This window comes from Arabidopsis lyrata (assembly GCF_000004255.2).
Source record: "Arabidopsis lyrata subsp. lyrata unplaced genomic scaffold ARALYscaffold_8, whole genome shotgun sequence".
In the NCBI taxonomy this organism is placed as follows: Eukaryota; Viridiplantae; Streptophyta; class Magnoliopsida; order Brassicales; family Brassicaceae; genus Arabidopsis; species Arabidopsis lyrata.
Window position 1 is genome coordinate 3,807,486 of NW_003302548.1, and position 17,582 is coordinate 3,825,067.

Genomic DNA, 17,582 nt, shown 5'->3' on the forward strand with positions numbered 1-17,582 from the left:
ACTTTATAACTTATAATAAGCAAAAAATTATATAATTTTATAAATAGGCCAACATTTATATTAGATGATTTAATAATTAGTATAACATAACTATAAATAATGTTTTATATTGCAAATTATGCTAATAAATCTATATTTAGAAATAATTATGCTGTGTTTTTTAAAATAGATATGTTCGTAGAATTTTAGTTAAGCTTATAAAAATAAAATAAAAAAATTAAAAATGATAATCTCAACCAGTAACACGTGCAACGCACAGATCCATATATATATATATATATATATATATATATATAGAAGCTTTCCACAAGTACTTCTCATGGGACCTCGTCTTTTAAGTTGAGATTACGACTTCAATTCGATACTATGATGTATATAAATAGAGAGATCTTTTATATATAAGTCATAAACAAAAGCCATAGCCGTTAAAACCTAAATTAAGATATACACACGAGTTTGATATCACAAAAGTGAATCCAGTTTCTAAGGATAAAAGTGTCATCCTTTGATAGCTACAATGGACCGACCGACTTTGCTGATATGCCTTGTCGGATTTTTGACAAAAAGAGTTTTTTCGATTGGAATTTTTTTGCCAATTCATTCACAACAACAAAAAAAAAAAGAGATTGCACCACCACATATCTTCAAAAACTACCAAAGTAAAGCTCTCATGCTCGCTTCTTCACATTCTTGCCTTCTGCAGCATCAACAAATTGCGTGATTTAGTTGCAAAAATAGTGAAGGGCTCATGTATCAAAACCGAGATAAACATTTAACAGTCAAACTAAGGAAAAAGATTATCAATTAATAAAACTTGTGATGATTACTCACTGCTTATCTGCTTAGTGACCCGACAGAACTCGCTACCACATCGACAATGGAACGGACTCGTGGGAAACACATCTTGGTTGAATGGGACACCATAATCCTGCAGGGTAAGTCCAAAACTTCTCAGACAGAACCACAAAAAAAAAAGGACTTGAACCCGAACAAGTGAAAATTTCTAAAAGAAACGAATCTATTAAGAGTGGGTGGAGAAACTTCTAACACACCCAGGTAAGTTCCTCCATAGCATCGATCTCTCTTGTTGTGAAGAATGCGAGCTGGAAAAAATACAGATTAGCTAATCTGTCTATTGTTTCCACATAACAGATGAGACTTCTATAAGCAAATGATTAGAAATGAAACCAGGAACTGTGTCATACATGATAGTAGTGTAAATCAGTAGTCTCCACATGAACTGGGATCTCAATCAAATTTGCATCTAAGCATCTGCACAATAGACATAGTACAGTTAGAAGAAATGAATTGAGAGGGAAACCAATTAATAGTTTCCCAAATGAGTTTCTAAAGCTAGACTAGTCATTTGAAACTTTATAACAAACTCATTTTCAGAGTCCCTATACCTGTGATTGATGAACCTGGAAATATTTCCATAGTGCGTTCCGTCAAGACAAAGTGCTTTGTCATCCCCTGAAATGTCTTCAGAACCCCAGTATGCATCCAATAATACTGGAGAAGTAAGCATCTCAGAGCTGCGTTGGAACAACTCTGGAAGGGTCAATATCTCTCCAGCAAACTCACAGACAAAAGCTCCTTTAGGCAGTTTTTCTAGAGTTCTGAGTCCCCAGCCTCTCCCATTGGGCGTGAAAAACACCTGATTCAAAAAAAAATGAAAGGAACATAAACAAAATTGCAAAGAATGTTTAGTACAAGTTAAAATTGATCATAATCAGTTTCAATTCTATCAGAACTGAGATGGGTTTAGATTATTAAAAACTGGACCACTTGGCACAAAAAGGTTGGTAAGGTGAATGTGTTTACTTGCAGCTTGTTGTGAATGCCCTGTTGGACAACTCGGTTGCCACATTTCTTCATGCAACCACACTTGCTCCAACATTCTTTAATGACCTTTCTCTTTAGATGCCCCTTGCACGGTTGAAGAATTACTTCTTTTTTGGCTTTCTCTAAAGGACATTCTTTGCAATACTGTACCATATGTTTCCGCGGATCACGGGCCTCAGAGATACACTGTTCCAGAAAATCTTCTAGTAGGAGGCCATCTACTGTGTATGCAAAGCCATTAAATGCAGTTGCACAACTGCATGCCATTGACGGAGCCAAGCAATCTCCACAGCAAGAGGAGCAGCATTGGTCATCTCTGATATTCCCAAGCGAAATCTTCACTGCAGCATCTTGATACACAAGACTTTGGACTATGTAACGAAAAACTGGAGGAACCTTGTCGTTGACCTCATTCACCCACGGAATCTCAACAGTTTCATTCCCTAGAGTGATGTCCCCGAAGCTGCTTATCAATCTCCACTCATCCGCAGAAAGTTGGCATTCAGGAACAACTACCAAACCCATGGAATCACCAACTGCACCGTTTTCAACATCACGCATATGATCATTACTGCCCTGTGAAGTAAAAGCCATCCTTGCTGCAGATTTCTTCAATGCATCAATGTTTGCTGTGACAAACGGCAAGTTTTTTGGCAACTGGTTAGCTGAATCTTTCCCCTTTGTTGCCAAGTCCATGTAGCAGCTACAGATGTCGTTCATAAAACCAAGCACAGAAAAGTTGGGGTCCAGTATTTTGTACGATCGAAGACACTTCTCCTCCATTGCTCTTCGAAGTTCCTCCATAGAAGGTAAATATAGATTTGATCCTCCAGTTGCAGGAGCAAAACTAAGATTAATCTTCACTTCGCCTGAAGCAGAAGAAGCTAATTCAAGTGCTGATGGTTCTTCTGTGGTTGCAGCTAGCTTGTGCTCACTAAATCTCCCAACAGTTGTAGGAGAAACATCATTGGTAGTACCATCAGCAGTACTTACTGTTTCACCAGCCCCCTCTTCCACATGTCCATTTGTTTTCTCCATCTCAAGCATGGGAACTGAAGAGTTCTCTCGCTCTACTGAATCTACAGAAAACGTACAAGACACATCATAACAACAAAATGAGCAATGCAAATAAGATTTAGTTACTGCTATTTACAAAAAGTACCAGGATGAATAGAACTGAGAGCCATATTTGTAATGGGCTCGACTTTTGGAATAATGAGCTCACCAGCATCATGGTCATTTTTAGTTGGTACAGGATGATATGGCAATAGGATCGGAGCATTTTCTTCGTCATAAGTCGAAGGCTCCTCTAAAGTCGGACTCCCCAAGCTAGGGCTTGTCAAAGCAGAGCCTCCTTCACCTCTGCGCCGCAGCCTCTTTAAAGGGCGATCAGACTCAGCCAGTGCATCATCGTCTTCCTCGATAGACTGATATTACACAACAGAAACTGAATGAATGCAAGCACATAAAGAAACATTACTCTAACACAGCAAAGATATTCAGTTTGCATACTTCAAGGAGCTTCTTCTTTCCTCTGTCAACTTCTGTGGACTGAAAGATTGGATCAACAACAAAGCGAAGCATGGATATAACAAAGCGATAAAAAAATACAATAATTGAACTAATAAATTAAAAAAATACAATAATTGAACTAATAAATTGAAGTTTGTGAGGAAAGAACATACACAGCCTTCATCCGCTTTAGCTTCGTCAGCTTTCTTTCCTTTGCTTTCTTGAATATCCTTCATATGTTATATCAATATGGAATGTCAACGTAAATAACAAAGACAATCATATAACCACAGATATAAGAAAACAGTAGATCAAAGAGACAACAAAGAAAGATACCTGAGCTTCTTGGCTATCGAAGATAGCATCAGCAAGAACCCTGTAATTGTCTTCAGCAATTAACTCCCAGTTTTTCTCGTAAAGGGTGAGAAGGTTTTTCAAGACCGGCTTCACTTGCGCATCCTTTATTCCCAGAGCCTTCATAGCCATAAATGCTTTCTTGATATGCGGATTAGGTGCCATCGTTGTTTCTGTAACAACAAACAAAGATTGATTTCAAATCACCAGCCTCATAAAAACTTTAGTGAAACAAATTGTAACTTGTCATTTGCCTCATCCTATCAAATGCGAAAGGAACAAGATATGAAGAGCCAGAATTCAAAGACAGACCTAAAGCAAATCAACAACATTACAAACCAAAGAGCCAGACATCTACCTAACAGCAAAGACAAACCCCAAGAAGTAGAAAATACTCAGAAATTGAACATCCTAAGAAAGTTGAAACCTTTCCTCTTGAGAAACACAAACCGCACAAAGAAACCCTAATAAAACGTTGTTTTCTCTTCCCGAGAACTAATTAATAGCGTTTTCCGATCATTAGACTCGAAAAGGAGAAGACTTTCGTCGGGAAATTAGGAGAACTTACTAATTACAGGGACGAAATGTCGCGAGAGGGTTAGGGTTTAAAGCGAGCTTGATACAGCGAAGGAGTGGAGGATTTTGACTACTTAGTAGAGAATCGTGGCCGTGAGAAAGCGATGAGAACGGCGTAGAGACAATGTCGGCGTCGACGGCAGAGTATTACGTCGGCGCGTGAGTACACGCAAGGACAGTGCCAGGTGAAATTTCGATTGTTTCGAGTTCGACTGTGACTTTTTGTTGACCCTCCTATGAATTTGTTCTTCTTCTCTGCTTAATGGGCCAGGATTAATGGGCCGGGCTTAACTGAGTCGGGTCAACCCTGCATGGGCAAATATGGCCGTTAAACGATTAGAGTTTTATGCAAGAGGAAAGGAAACTCAAAATATCAAGATTTGTTTTTCTAAACCCTCCTTCTGATATTAGAGCTCTTCTTGTGAGTGAATTCTTTGAGAAAACTAGAGTTTAGCTAAGAGATAGATGTTCATTATATAAATTGTAAAACTATTCGTTTTAGAAAGAAGAAGAAAAAAAATCCCCAAATAGAAAAACTAGAAGAAGTAATTTCCGGCATCAGCGTTAAGAAGTGGTTTCATGAATCATTTTCTTATGTAAAATACATAATCAAAAACTAACATGATGAATTATGCTATATTTCACAAAGACATTCTAATGACAAAACATGACGAGCATACCTTACGAAGAAAACATTATTACGCTAATCTACTCACATTACAGTTGCTACATTATTTCATTCTTTTGTAGCCTTAATGATTTTAAACACCGTCATAGAGTTGTTCTGAAACACCTCTACGTATGTATTCGAGTGATTATAACCATTTCGTGCTGTAGCAAAGGATTTTTTTTGGAATGAATGTAAAATATTAATAACACTACAACAAATATCCACATTGTTAGCTCACGATTAACGCTATTATATGTAATCAATAGCGTTTTTCTAAACGCTATGTCTGCCCCAGCTATAATAGGGTCACACCGTACCGTAGCGTTTTGTATTGTGCTATAGTATATTCATATATTATAGCAGTGTTTGAATGCTCTAGTATATTATTACATGACATTTTATTTTTGCTGTAATATATTATAATATAGCTTTTGTTAGGCGTTATATGATACTAAAATATAACATTTGGTATGTGTCTTAAGATATCGTAACACAGCTTATTTAAACCGCTGTATGATAAGACAATAAAATAAAACGTTTAATCAAAATCATTCATTTCCAAAACCTGTAGAATCAAATTATGTTTACCTAAACCTGTAGAATCAAATAATTCAAATCCAAACATGCATTAATACATAAAGATCCAACGATACATCCGTTCACAAACAAAACATCCGTTCAAACAAAGTTTTAATACTAAATATCACAACAACAACCAAAAGTTTCAAAGTTCAAAAGAGAACCACTTTGTCCTCTGGCCATGCAATAGATGAACCTATTGCATCTTCCATAACCTCGATTTCATCAGAAGGTCTCCAAACAGCGGCATCTTTAACTTTGACAACATCGACCCAAACTCGTACTCCTTTTGGCCCCAAGGGAACAAAGTGGACAACTTGGTCCGGATTGTTTGAAGACCAGCGACCTTCGGCAACGACCTGCTTCTTCCCAGTTATAGCCATCAACTTACACCTCAGATTTTCCATTGAAACTTGGTTTGCCTTCTTACGCTGCCAACATGTAGTGCATAATATTAGAAACAACAACAAGGAACTTAATCAAAATAAAACTGGTGATTATGAATCAACATATTACCGGAGATCTCCTAACAACATGTGATTCTGAAGCACTTTTAGCTTTTTTCACAGGAGGTGATGGAGTTGCTGCAGATTTCTCAAGCTGAGATGAGACTGTTTCCCTCCGTGGAGTTGCAACCGGAGATCGTGACGTCGTTGCATCTCCCTCTGATGTTGTTCCAAAAACAACTCTTCTAGCAGGCCATGCTACAAATGACTTCAAACAGTCCTCAATGGTTTGCAATTCTGTAGTAGGCCTCCACAGAAAGGTCTCCGGTCGGTGTACCACATCCACAAATACTTTTACAGCATTTGGCCCGAGAGGAAGTCCATTAACCAATGCTTTGCGTTCTTGTGTCATCCACCGCCCTTCAGCAACAAGAACTTTTTCGTCTCCATTCCAATCCATTAGTTTACACTTATTAGCAGAATTTGTGCTTGGGCTCTGTGGAACAAAAGAAGAAACAAATGAAGGCAGATACACTTAAGCATAGAAAGATATATAGTCATCAAAAATACATTAGAAAGTACTACCTTAGGGACAATATCTTCTTGGTCAACATCCACATCGAAAAAGATAGATGTTAGATTAAAAATAAAGCCATAATCAATGTTTTAACTAAAAAAAACTACATGATTATTACTTACTCTTGGAGCTGAGTTTTCACCTACTTCAGCATCTCCTCTCTGCGCATGCATAAAAATTATATGGTTACTTAATCTTGGAAGTATAGAAAGTATCAAATGTCTTATGTCATTAGTGTTAAAATATGACTAACCTGATAATTTGCAATTACAGCTTCTAAGTCATCCACCTTTCGCTGCAAATGTAGTTGCTTTTCTTCCATTTGAGCCATACACTTACTCTTCACCTGAAAAAAAAGCAAGTTTAGTCATACTCATCCCTCTTCCCATTGCCCTTAGTCGACCAGGCTTATCAGGTCCTAAAACTTGAGAAAGACCATCTTCTTTTGGATTGGTTGTTGTGGACTGATCATTACTCTCCACCTCAGCTGCCTTTCTCTGAATAACAAATATCAGATCAAAAACAACTCACCACAACCATCCAAATACCATGTTAATTACCAATCAGCAAAGAATTGGACGCTTACAATCTTTTCAGCTGCATTAGTATTGACTGGCGTACCATCCTTTTTGGTACGCGACTTGACCCAAACCTAATTCTCAATTAGAAACACAATCTCAAATTAATAATATAGTTTTGAACCCTAATTCTCAATTAGAAACAAAATCGAAAATTACTTACAGCTTCGTTACTTACAGAATCTGAAATCTCTTCCTTCTTTTCCTTTCAGCTTCGTCTCCTTCCTTGATAAAGAGCTTCAAACCTCGCAATAAGCTACAGACCTTGAAAGCTCACAATAAGAGAATTTAATTAGGGTTAAGGAGACTGAAAATAGGAGCAGCTTGAATGAGAAATCAAATCGGATGGAAGACTAACCCAGCTCCTTATCAGTCGAACAACAGAGAAGACGAGAAGTCCGGCGAACGAGAAACAGTCGGAGCAGAAGAATAGAGCTACGGAGAGGACGAGAAGTCGAGAGAAACCCAGCTCCGAATCAGATCTAGGTCGAGACACCGAGCCCATATTGAAATCGACGCCGGTGGAAGTGGAGATTCTCGCCGGTGAAGCAAGATTCGCCGACGTCTGAAATTAGGTTTAGGGTGTTGTGAGATGCTCTGAGAGTGTTGTGTTTTCACTCTAAGAGTGTTGTGTTTTTTTTTTCCTCGAGTCTTCTCTTTTTTTTGTTCTTTTTTTTGTTTTAAGACCAAAGCTTATTTTCTTGTTTTTTTTCTAAGTGTTCGCGGTTTTGGACAAAATTTCACCAAGTGTTGGCGGTACACGTGATTTTAGTTTCCCGCTTTGCTATTATTCGTCTTAGCGTTTCTGAAACGCTGTGTTATAGTTACAAAACCCTGGGTACCCTCTGTAATAGCAATTGAGTAATCAACGCTATCCTATAGTGCTATCAATGCATACTTTTGTTGTAGTGTAAAACTTATATAAGGCTTTTTTACATAGTGTCATTACGATACAAAAGCAAAGGTTCGACCCTCACACCAACTCAAAAAATATCATATAGAATGTGAAATCTAAAATTCTACAAAAACAATAATGCTTATCATTAATTCGACTGTCTCCCGCACTGGGGTGTTTCCATCGTCAGTCAACAAAAGAACAAAGTCTCTCTCAGGTCTGGTGGGATCCCAGAACCCACTCAGTAAGATTCAATGAGAATCCTCGCCTGGAATTATCAAGGAGTAGGAGCATACTTGACAATTCAGAGGCTAAGGGAGATGCGCAGAAAATTCTTCCCAGGTTTTTTGTTCCTTTCTGAAACTAAAAATGAAAGATCTGTCTTAGAAGAAAGACAATTGGATCTAGGTTATGACAACCTTTTTACTGTTGAGCCAGAAGGTACTAGTGGCGGTCTAGCTTTATTCTATTCCAATGATTATCCCACCTCTATACTCTCTTATACTAATCGTTTGATTGATGTTGAGACTATTATTGATGGAAATAAAGTGTTCTTATCTTTTGTATATGGAGATCCGGTCGTTAAGTACCGAAAAAATATTTGGGAAAGACTCACCCGTATTGGTATTGAGCGCTCTGACCCCTGGTTTCTTATTGGAGATTTCAATGAGCTATGCGGAAATCATGAAAAACAAGGCGGAAAAAAAGATCAGATAACTCGTTTCTTCCTTTCAACACCATGATCCACAACTGTGGACTCGTCGACTTCCCCTACAAAGGAAACCCATTCTTCTGGGTCGGAAGACGGCGTAACGGTCTAATAAAATGCAGGCTGGACAAAGCTTTTGGTACTGAAGATTGGCACAATACTTTTTCCCACACTAATGTGGAGTTTTTACGCCTCTGGGCTCGGATCACCGCCCACTTTTAGCACATATTCTTTCAAAAAACAAAAAGAGGAAAAGAAGCTTCCAGTTCGATAAACGTTGGTTTGGCAAGAAAGGTCTTGAGGAGGCAATTATTGCAGGTTGGGGAGAACCGTCCGAAAACGCATGCGATATCGTCAAAAAAATTCAATCATGCAGAAGAGCAATTTTGACGTGGAGAAAGAGTGAGCTTTCAAACTCTAACTCAGCGAAACTAATTGAAGAATTGACCGCCGAACTTGATGAAGCTCAATTGGATGAGAATAGAGACCCTTCCGAAATCACCTAGCTAAAGTTTAAGTTATGCGATGCGTTCAGGGAGGAAGAGCTTCATTGGAAGCAAAAGAGTCGAGCAATTTGGTTAGGCGAAGGTGACGAGAATACCAAGTTTTTACATGCTTCGACAAAACAACGTCGGGCTAGGAATAGAATTGTAGGTTTGCTCAACTCCGACGGTGATTGGGTTGCATCTGAGGAGGAGATAGAAGGAGTTGCAACCAACTATTTTTCGCAATTATTTATCTCAAGCCTCGCATCGACGGAGCACGAGATCCTCCAGGATATTCCCGAGATAGTTAACGAAGAGAAGAACGGGTGCCTCACGAGAGAGGTCACTGAAGAAGAAATAAAAAAAGGTACTTTTTGAGATGAATCCCAGTAATGCTCTGGGTCCAGATGGTATGACGGCCCTCTTCTACCAGAAATTCTGGCATATAGTCCGACCTGACCTGGTTAACACTATTAAAAGCTTCTTCTCATCAGGTATTCTAGATCCGAAGCTGAATCAAACAAATATTTGTCTTATACCAAAGATTGGAAGACCTACAGAGATGATAAGCTTCAGACCAATCAGTTTGTGTAACGTGGACTATAAGATCATCTCCAAAGTTCTCTCCAACAGGCTCCGAAAGACTCTTCCAAAGATCATTTCAGAGACTCAATCCGTCTTTATGGCAAGACGTTTAATCACAGATAACATTTTTATAGCGCAAGAAAATTTTCACGCTCTCCGCACTAACGATGCTTGCCGAAAATACTTTATGGCAATCAAGACAAATATGAGCAAAGCCTTTGACAGGGTTGAATGGTCTTTCCTAAGAACTCTAATGCTAAAACTCGGATTCTCACCTCAATGGGTTCATTGGATTATGACCTGCGTAGAGACTGTTACTTACTAGGTTCTTATCAGCGGAGAAGCTAAAGGAAGCATCTCTCATACGCGAGGAATCAGCAAGGAGATCCTCTATCTCCCTACCTTTTCATCATCTGTACAGAGGCGCTTATCGCTCAAGTTAATCGAGCTGAATGGTTTGGAAAAATCCAAGGGCTTCATCTTTCCCGCGCGAGTCCCCTAGTTTCCCATCTTCTTTTTGCTGATGACAGCCTCTTCTTCTGTAAAGCGGAATGTCAACAGAGTTTAGAAATTATCTCCATCATCCGCCAATATGGCGAGGCATTAGTACAACAAATTAATTTTTCGAAGTCTTCAGTTATGTTTGGGAGCAAGATCCAACCACAGAGAAAGACTGATATTAAGAGAATCTTAGGAATCCATCAAGAAGGTGGCATGGGCACCTACCTAGGACTTCCAGAGAAGATCCAGGGATCTAAGGCTCAAGTCTTCGCATTTGTCCAAGATCGGTTAAAGAGCAAGATTAATACTTGGTTGTCAAAATTTCTATCCAAATGAGGTATGAAGATTCTTATCAAATCAGTGGCTCAAGCTCTCCCAACGTATGTCATGTCTTGCTTTCTTCTCCTGCCTAAAAACATTTGCTCTAAACTGAGTAGTACAATTTCGAATTTATGGTGGAGTAACAATCAAGAGAGTAGGGGTCTAAATTGGATTGTTTGGGATAAATGATGTACTCCATTATCGGAAGGAAGCTTGGGCTTCAGAATGTTTGAAGATTTTAACCTAGAACTCCTTGCCAAGCAGATGTGCCGTCTAGTGAGGTACCCAAACTCCCTGCTAGCACGGGTCCTAAGAGGTAGATATTTTCGCTACTTGAGCCCCCTCCAAGTCAAGCCCTCATATCTACCCTCCTACGGATGGCATAGTATGCTTACGTCTAGACCTCTCCTACTCTCGGGTTTGAGAAAGAATATTGGATTGGGTTTTGACACGAAAGTGTGGAGTGATCTGTGGATTCCAACTACACCGGCTCGTACACCGATCAGTAGGCTGGAAGCCACGGATCCCAACCTCTATGTTAATGAGCTGATTGACCCGATCTCTAAGACTTGGAACATGGCTAAGCTCTAGGATTTGATAGCGCCAGAAGACATACCCCGCATCTTGGGGTTACATCCGAGTTTATCATTCTCGAGAGATTCTTACATTTGGGCTCATACAAAATTTGGCAATTACTCTGTCAGATCCGGCTACTGGGCACCGAAAGCTAGCCCGCGAGGAGATTGTGACCTTCCTTTTCAGGGACCCAGTGTTAGCGCACTACATGCACAATCATGGAAAATCCAATCCCCCAGAAAAATTAAACACTTTCTTTGGCAAACTGCCACGGGATGTCTAGCCACCTGCCAACGACTTGTTGATCGACATTTAGGAACTGATAAGACATGCCCTCGGTGTGGGATGTGCGATGAGACTATCAACCACGTGTTATTTGAATGCCCTCTATCTTACCAGGTTTGGTCTCTCTCCAAGATTCCTCTGATTCAAGGAGTCTTTCTTGCTCCCTCGATTTTCGCAAACTTAGATCATCTTTACTGGAGAGCAAAGGAGCTTGGAGTAAGGGAGGAAGCTATCAGGGGCTTTCCATGGATTTTGTGGTTCATCTGGAAAGCACAAAACTTAAAAGTTTTTGAGAACTCAGAAGTTCATCCTGTAGATACGCTTCAGCTTGCCTGCAAAGAAGCAGAGTCTTTTCGCATCGCAAGAGCCAGAGAGTCGATCATTGATTCTCAACTGCCCCTTATAGACCCAGGTTCGCGATCCACTGTTTCAGATCTTTTGATTTGCCAGGTTGATGGATCTTGGATAGACGAAGGCACTTTATGCGGCATTGGATGGATTCTTATCTCAGACTCTCAGCTTATTAATCTTGGACTCAAGTGTTTTCGGTACTGTTTATCTTCACTTCACACAGAGTTTGAAGCGCTTCTCTGGGCAATGAGATCCCTCACATCATTATCTATTTTTAATGTTCCCTTTGAGACAGATTGCAAGGAGCTGACACAGCTATTGGACCCTCCGGATGAGCGGCCCGCTTTTGCTTCAGAATTAGAAGATTTTAATGCTTTAAAACTAGGTTTCCCGATTGTCTCGCTAAGAATGCAAGAGCACGCAGTTCTCTTTTTCCCCATGTAAGCTCTTCAACACTGGACTGGTTTTCTCCCGTAAAAAACCGTCCGTTTCTAGCTTAAATAGATGGATTTATTTTGTGGTTAAAAAAAAAATCATTAACTCAAAACGATCATAGTGATGATATCTTTTGTAATTAATTGACAAAAACACACAAGTTTATTATTATTCACTCCACGATTATGTTTTGATACTATGGAAACTCAATTTTAACGATCATGCTTTTATTGGAAAAATCGAATCAATCTTTTTACATTTACACAATCTCTAAGAGCAACATTATTGGTAGTCTCTTAATATTGGCTCTTAGCATTAGATGATAGACATTTAGCTAAGAAACACTTTTTAATCCACCAAATGTCTCTTAGCTAAGAGACATTCTTAACAATCTTAAGATATTTGCTTTTTTTTATCTATTTTAAGCTAAGATTTTTTTCTAAGATCTTCCTAAGAAACTACCATTAATGATGGTCTAAGACTTTATTCTCCTTCTCGTTTCAGCCTACAATTTATGTCAAATCATCAAAATAGTGCCTTGAACCAAAAAAAACATATCGCGTACTACCGGCAAAACCATCCACAAAAGGTGTATTTTCTTCAATGAGATATTGAATGTCCTGTAATAAACTCCAAATTCAGACAATAAAGTCAGATTCAATGGCATTAAAGGGTTATTCACTGAATTTCAACAACAAAAAAGGTAACAGTAATCATTTTTTTGATACTGTAATACATAATCTCCCAAAACAAAATCTATATAATAAACACTTGTCGTCTCAAAGTTTCTTTCTTTTAATCTTAACCTTGAAGCAAGATCCAAAGAAAAGTATACTCCTTTATTTTTCATGGTTTCATACTACAAAACCAGCTCTTATTTCTCAAACCCCATTAGATTTTTTTGTCTTTAAACCCTCAAACGACAAAAATATAAATAAAACAACACAAACTTTATGCAGAAACTAATAAAAGATTTTCAACATCAAGAAACAAAATTTGGAAATCTCTCTCTCTTTCTCAATTATGAAACTCATCTATCAATTCTTCATCTTCTGGTTCTTCTTACCATTCTTTGTAATCTCCGGTGATGGTGATAATAAAAATCTCATCTTTAAAGGTTGTGCTAATCAGAAATTCCCAGACCCAACTGGTGTTTTCTCTCAGAATCTCAAAAACTTATTCACTTCTTTAGTTTCTCAATCAGCACAAAGCTCTTACGCCTCCGTAACCTCCGGAACTGATAACACAACCGCCGTGATCGGTGTTTTTCAGTGCCGTGGCGATCTCCACAACGCTGAGTGTTACGATTGCGTCTCTAAAATCCCTAAACTCGTTTCTAAACTCTGCGGTGGTGGCGGAGATGACGGTAATGTGGTGGTGGCTGCTCGTGTGCAGCTCGCCGGATGTTATCTCCGGTATGAAATCTCAGGATTCCGACAAACTTCTGGTACGGAGATGTTGTTCCGTATCTGCGGGAAAAAAGATTCCAGCGATCCTGGGTTTGTCGGGAAGAGGGAGACGGCGTTTGGTATGGCGGAGAACGGCGTGAAAAGTGGATCATCCGGTGGCGGTGGTGCTGGCGGTGGTGGTGGCGGAGGAGGGTTTTACGCGGGGCAATATGAGTCGGTGTACGTGTTGGGACAGTGTGAGGGTAGTTTGGGAAATTCAGATTGTGGGGAATGTGTGAAAGATGGATTTGAGAAAGCAAAGAGTGAGTGTGGAGATTCGAACTCGGGACAAGTTTATCTTCTTAAGTGCTTCGTTAGCTATAGTTACTACTCTCATGGTGTTCCCAACAACATAGAACCAATTTCAGGTAAACAAAAATTAATATCAATATTATATATTTCTTTTAATATAATATTACATTTGAAAATCTCATATTATACAATTCAGAAAGATGATTATAAAAGTAGTTCTATCCTAAATTATTGTATTTAGTGAGTGTAGATTTTTAGTACTCAAATCCTAATAATTAGATGATAGTACATACACATGAATCTCGTATAAGAATGTTTACATCTTTATGTAGTTTCGTTGTCAAGTAGATTAAACAAAAACTAATGGAGACAAGACGATAACAAAGAGCTTAGTGGAAGAAGATATTAAAACCAAAAAACTAGTGGGGAAATAGATAACTTTATAATAGAAAAGACCAGATTTTTTCCAAATTTTAGAATGTTGACACATCATTTAGGTTTCAGGTTACATGTGAGTGAGGCTTACAATTTGTTTTTTTTTTTTAATAAATTAATTTTGTGTGAAAAAGTATTTATAATGGGAACGGCCATTAATGGGTGTTTGTGTCATTGTGTGTGTAGGTGGAGAGAAGAGACAACACACAGAAAGGACGATAGCTTTGGCGGTGGGAGGAGTTTTTGTTTTAGGGTTTGTGATTGTTTGCTTGTTGGTTTTGAGATCTGCCATGAAGAAGAAGAGTAAATATGATGCTTATTAATTTTGTCATTTAATTAATTAATTTTTTTTTTGTCTATTTGTCACTCAGTATCTAATTTCTCTTTCAAATCTTTTCATTTATTTAAATGACCATTGAAGGATGAAAGAGATTCCTCAACTTACTGATTATTACTTGTTCTATTTCCAATGATTTAGATCAGATAAAAAAAGCATACCCACAATTGATAAATAAAAAAAAAAAGTAAAATGAAGCATCAAAATAGAAAATTGATGAAAAAGAGAAATACTCAACAAGAAGTTAAAGCAGCTTTTTTTTAGTGAAACAATACAAGTTGTACGTGACTCCTCAGAGCATGGACAATCTGCAATGCAAATTTTTCACCATAGTCTCTCAACTATAAAAGTAACAATAAAATAAAAAATAAAATTATTTAATTATGTGAGTCTCTCAAAAAAGTGGAGAGAGGCTCTCAAAGTCTCTCCTATGAAAGACTCACATAATTAAATAATATTATTTCTTATTTTATTATTACTTTTATATGTGAAAGACTTTGATGAGAGACTTGCATTACACATGCTCTCAGTTTCTTGATAGATCTAGTTTCAGTCGTTTTCGTTGGGAAAGAGTGAAGCTTTATTGGTAGCTCACTTTGGAAGCTTGGAGTTAGCGAGATTCACAGTATCCAACTATACTTTTCACAATTTCACTACATCTACAAAATTCTATCAATAGCATATAAAGTGATTGTGATACTATTCAAAAATATGCACAATTATGGTAAATAACCATATACACTAGATTGAAACCCTAATTGATTTCAATATTTGCAAAGGCACATACACATCGAACTTCAATGTCCGTTCTTTTACTCGATACTCAAACCGGGTTAAAGAAAAAAAAACAGCTTCAGAGCTGATAATCTGTTCTACCACCACTTTTGAATACTGAATTTTGGTTTAGATTCTGAACATGATTGCCAAACCAAGAGGAGATCTTTGAACCTAGAAATAAGCCGAAATCTCTTCTTTCAGCTTAAACCGTTTAACGAAACAAAGACATAACAACTTGGCAATCACATCAAACATATCTCAGAAGGAATTATCCTAGACTTAAATAAAACTGAAACTCCATCGCTCAAGTATTACGAACTAGAAGAAGACTACCATCAAGGGTTTTTTGGTAGTTTATTTTCATGTAGAGCCATTCAAATAAAGTGAAAATCAACCATATAAACAAGCTTCAAAACTCTAGAGCATTGAATACGCTTCAACCATCACTTTGACTACTGAATTTTGGTTAAAGTAAGATCCAGAACATGATTTCCCAAACCAAGAGTAGACAGGAGGACACACACATCATCTTACACATAGATCTCTATACCAAGAAAGAAGTTAACAAGTCTCTTTCACCTTAAGCACTTTAATGAAACAAACAGACGAGGATGATGGTGCAGAGGAAGTTTCTGGATTCGTAGCATTTGTGATAAAGATGAGACTTGGATATAAGCAGCTATCAGAAATTTCACTCATGATACCAGGCGCGAGGAGCCTGTTTAAGACCATTTCGGTCCTACGAGAGGTATTGATTACTCGACTAAAAGGAGAGGAACCCCATCAAACATATGATAAGTAAACTAACCCAGACTTGTATAAAACTCAAACTCCATAACCCAAGTACCATGAACAAGAAGATGACCACACAATCAATGGTTTTGGTTAGTCTATTAAAGGTTAAGCCATTCATAGAAAGTGACAATCAACTTCATTGCCTAAAGATGCTAAATTGAACTAACTTATCTCAATAGAAACAATTTCAATCGGATGATGAATTAGAGAAACCAGAAAATTATAGATAACCAAATCAATCTGAAGATAATAATAAGAAAACAACCAAAGCTTTGAACTTTATGAATCCAACGATGTGAAGTAAAGCACTCTTCTACGAAATTCAAATTCCAAAAAACACCATATAACAAAAAACACAGGTAAAACAGAGAACCATAATCCATAATAGGGATTCTTACAATCCCCTTTGCATTGGAGATGGTGGAGCTCCGAGGAGACTGGCATTTTGAAGCTCAATTTCGTTGATTTGTGCCTCGCGATCCATCTCAATGATCAATGGAACAACAAGGATGAGAAAAGTTGTTCCAGCGATCCACGCTGCTTTTCCGGTGCTCCTTAGCAGTTTCTTTGATACTTCGACGGCATCTCCAGCGGCGCGTCTTCCTTGAGACACGATCTCGGAGTTTGAAATTCTCGCCAGTATGTTTGGATCTCCGCCGCCAGATTTACCGGCTCCGATTCTCTTCGCCGCCATTGATTGATAAGAAGATTTTTTTTTGTTTTGGTTAAAACTTTCTGAATAATCGCTTCGGAGAGTGAGGATCGTCACGAGGGTTTCTATCAATCGGACTATAGAGGAGTTTTGTTTACAATGATTGGGCCATATAAGCCCAATAAATTAGCTAGCCCATTTATTGGGCCATAAAAAGCCCAATAAAATTGATCCACCACGATCCTTTTAACAATAAGATTCTTGACCTATCATCGGTTTCAATGATCTTGGAGCCATTCACACATATAATGAACTTATCACTCAATATCCATATCAAAAGAGAATGCATAACTAATTGTGTGCATTGTGATCACAAGACAACAACACATGATGTCATGATTACAACAAATACATACTTCTAACAATGTGTGTTGTGACACCATTGATAGTAGACAAGTCTAACATTATCATATGACAAATATATAGAGGATCAAAACAAAATGCAAAGAAGAAAGAGAGAGGAGGAAATCTCAAATTTTAGTACGATCTCAAAACTTCTGTCGTTAAATTCATAAGATGAGAACAAACACAAAAAATAAGTAACCG

General features: G+C 38.0%; 5 protein-coding genes across 9 annotated transcripts; 2 read left to right on the forward strand and 3 right to left on the reverse strand.

Annotated features, from left to right (window-relative positions):
- Positions 1 to 372: 372 nt before the first annotated feature.
- On the reverse strand, positions 373 to 4,521 carry LOC9299697 (probable inactive histone-lysine N-methyltransferase SUVR2). Of its 2 annotated transcripts, none has more exons than XM_021015441.1 (11): positions 4,280 to 4,521; positions 3,694 to 3,884; positions 3,531 to 3,587; positions 3,358 to 3,396; positions 3,008 to 3,272; positions 1,825 to 2,924; positions 1,407 to 1,657; positions 1,206 to 1,272; positions 1,053 to 1,103; positions 832 to 928; positions 373 to 697 (listed from the first exon to the last, which is right to left on the reverse strand). In XM_021015441.1, exons 2-11 carry the CDS (start codon positions 3,874 to 3,876, stop codon positions 669 to 671), a joined length of 2,139 nt encoding a protein of 712 aa, XP_020871100.1. In that variant the 5' UTR covers positions 3,877 to 3,884; positions 4,280 to 4,521; the 3' UTR covers positions 373 to 668. The 2 variants fall into 2 exon arrangements, with proteins under 2 accessions (XP_020871100.1, XP_020871101.1); XM_021015442.1 differs by having other exon boundaries at positions 3,071 to 3,272; positions 4,280 to 4,520.
- A 1,043-nt stretch (positions 4,522 to 5,564) lies between these two features.
- On the reverse strand, positions 5,565 to 7,775 carry LOC9301464. Of its 4 annotated transcripts, none has more exons than XM_021023602.1 (9): positions 7,496 to 7,775; positions 7,316 to 7,401; positions 7,146 to 7,211; positions 6,996 to 7,056; positions 6,813 to 6,905; positions 6,682 to 6,720; positions 6,568 to 6,584; positions 6,053 to 6,478; positions 5,565 to 5,967 (listed from the first exon to the last, which is right to left on the reverse strand). In XM_021023602.1, exons 1-8 carry the CDS (start codon positions 7,640 to 7,642, stop codon positions 6,442 to 6,444), a joined length of 546 nt encoding a protein of 181 aa, XP_020879261.1. In that variant the 5' UTR covers positions 7,643 to 7,775; the 3' UTR covers positions 5,565 to 5,967; positions 6,053 to 6,441. The 4 variants fall into 4 exon arrangements, with proteins under 4 accessions (XP_020879261.1, XP_020879252.1, XP_002865390.2 ...); XM_021023593.1 differs by having other exon boundaries at positions 7,146 to 7,217; XM_002865344.2 differs by having other exon boundaries at positions 6,568 to 6,581; positions 7,146 to 7,217; positions 7,496 to 7,774.
- A 3,779-nt stretch (positions 7,776 to 11,554) lies between these two features.
- Positions 11,555 to 12,289, forward strand: LOC110230190. Its single transcript, XM_021032250.1, has one exon. The coding sequence runs from the start codon at positions 11,555 to 11,557 to the stop codon at positions 12,287 to 12,289; it is 735 nt and encodes a 244-aa protein (XP_020887909.1).
- A 796-nt stretch (positions 12,290 to 13,085) lies between these two features.
- On the forward strand, positions 13,086 to 14,866 carry LOC9301465 (cysteine-rich repeat secretory protein 56). Its single transcript, XM_002863575.2, has 2 exons — positions 13,086 to 14,096; positions 14,602 to 14,866. Exons 1-2 carry the CDS (start codon positions 13,304 to 13,306, stop codon positions 14,736 to 14,738), a joined length of 930 nt encoding a protein of 309 aa, XP_002863621.1. The 5' UTR covers positions 13,086 to 13,303; the 3' UTR covers positions 14,739 to 14,866.
- Positions 14,867 to 16,544: 1,678 nt separating this feature from the next.
- LOC9299698 (mitochondrial import receptor subunit TOM9-2) lies at positions 16,545 to 17,105 on the reverse strand. The gene has a single exon (XM_021016222.1). It carries the CDS (start codon positions 17,016 to 17,018, stop codon positions 16,719 to 16,721), a length of 300 nt encoding a protein of 99 aa, XP_020871881.1. The 5' UTR covers positions 17,019 to 17,105; the 3' UTR covers positions 16,545 to 16,718.
- Positions 17,106 to 17,582: the final 477 nt, after the last annotated feature.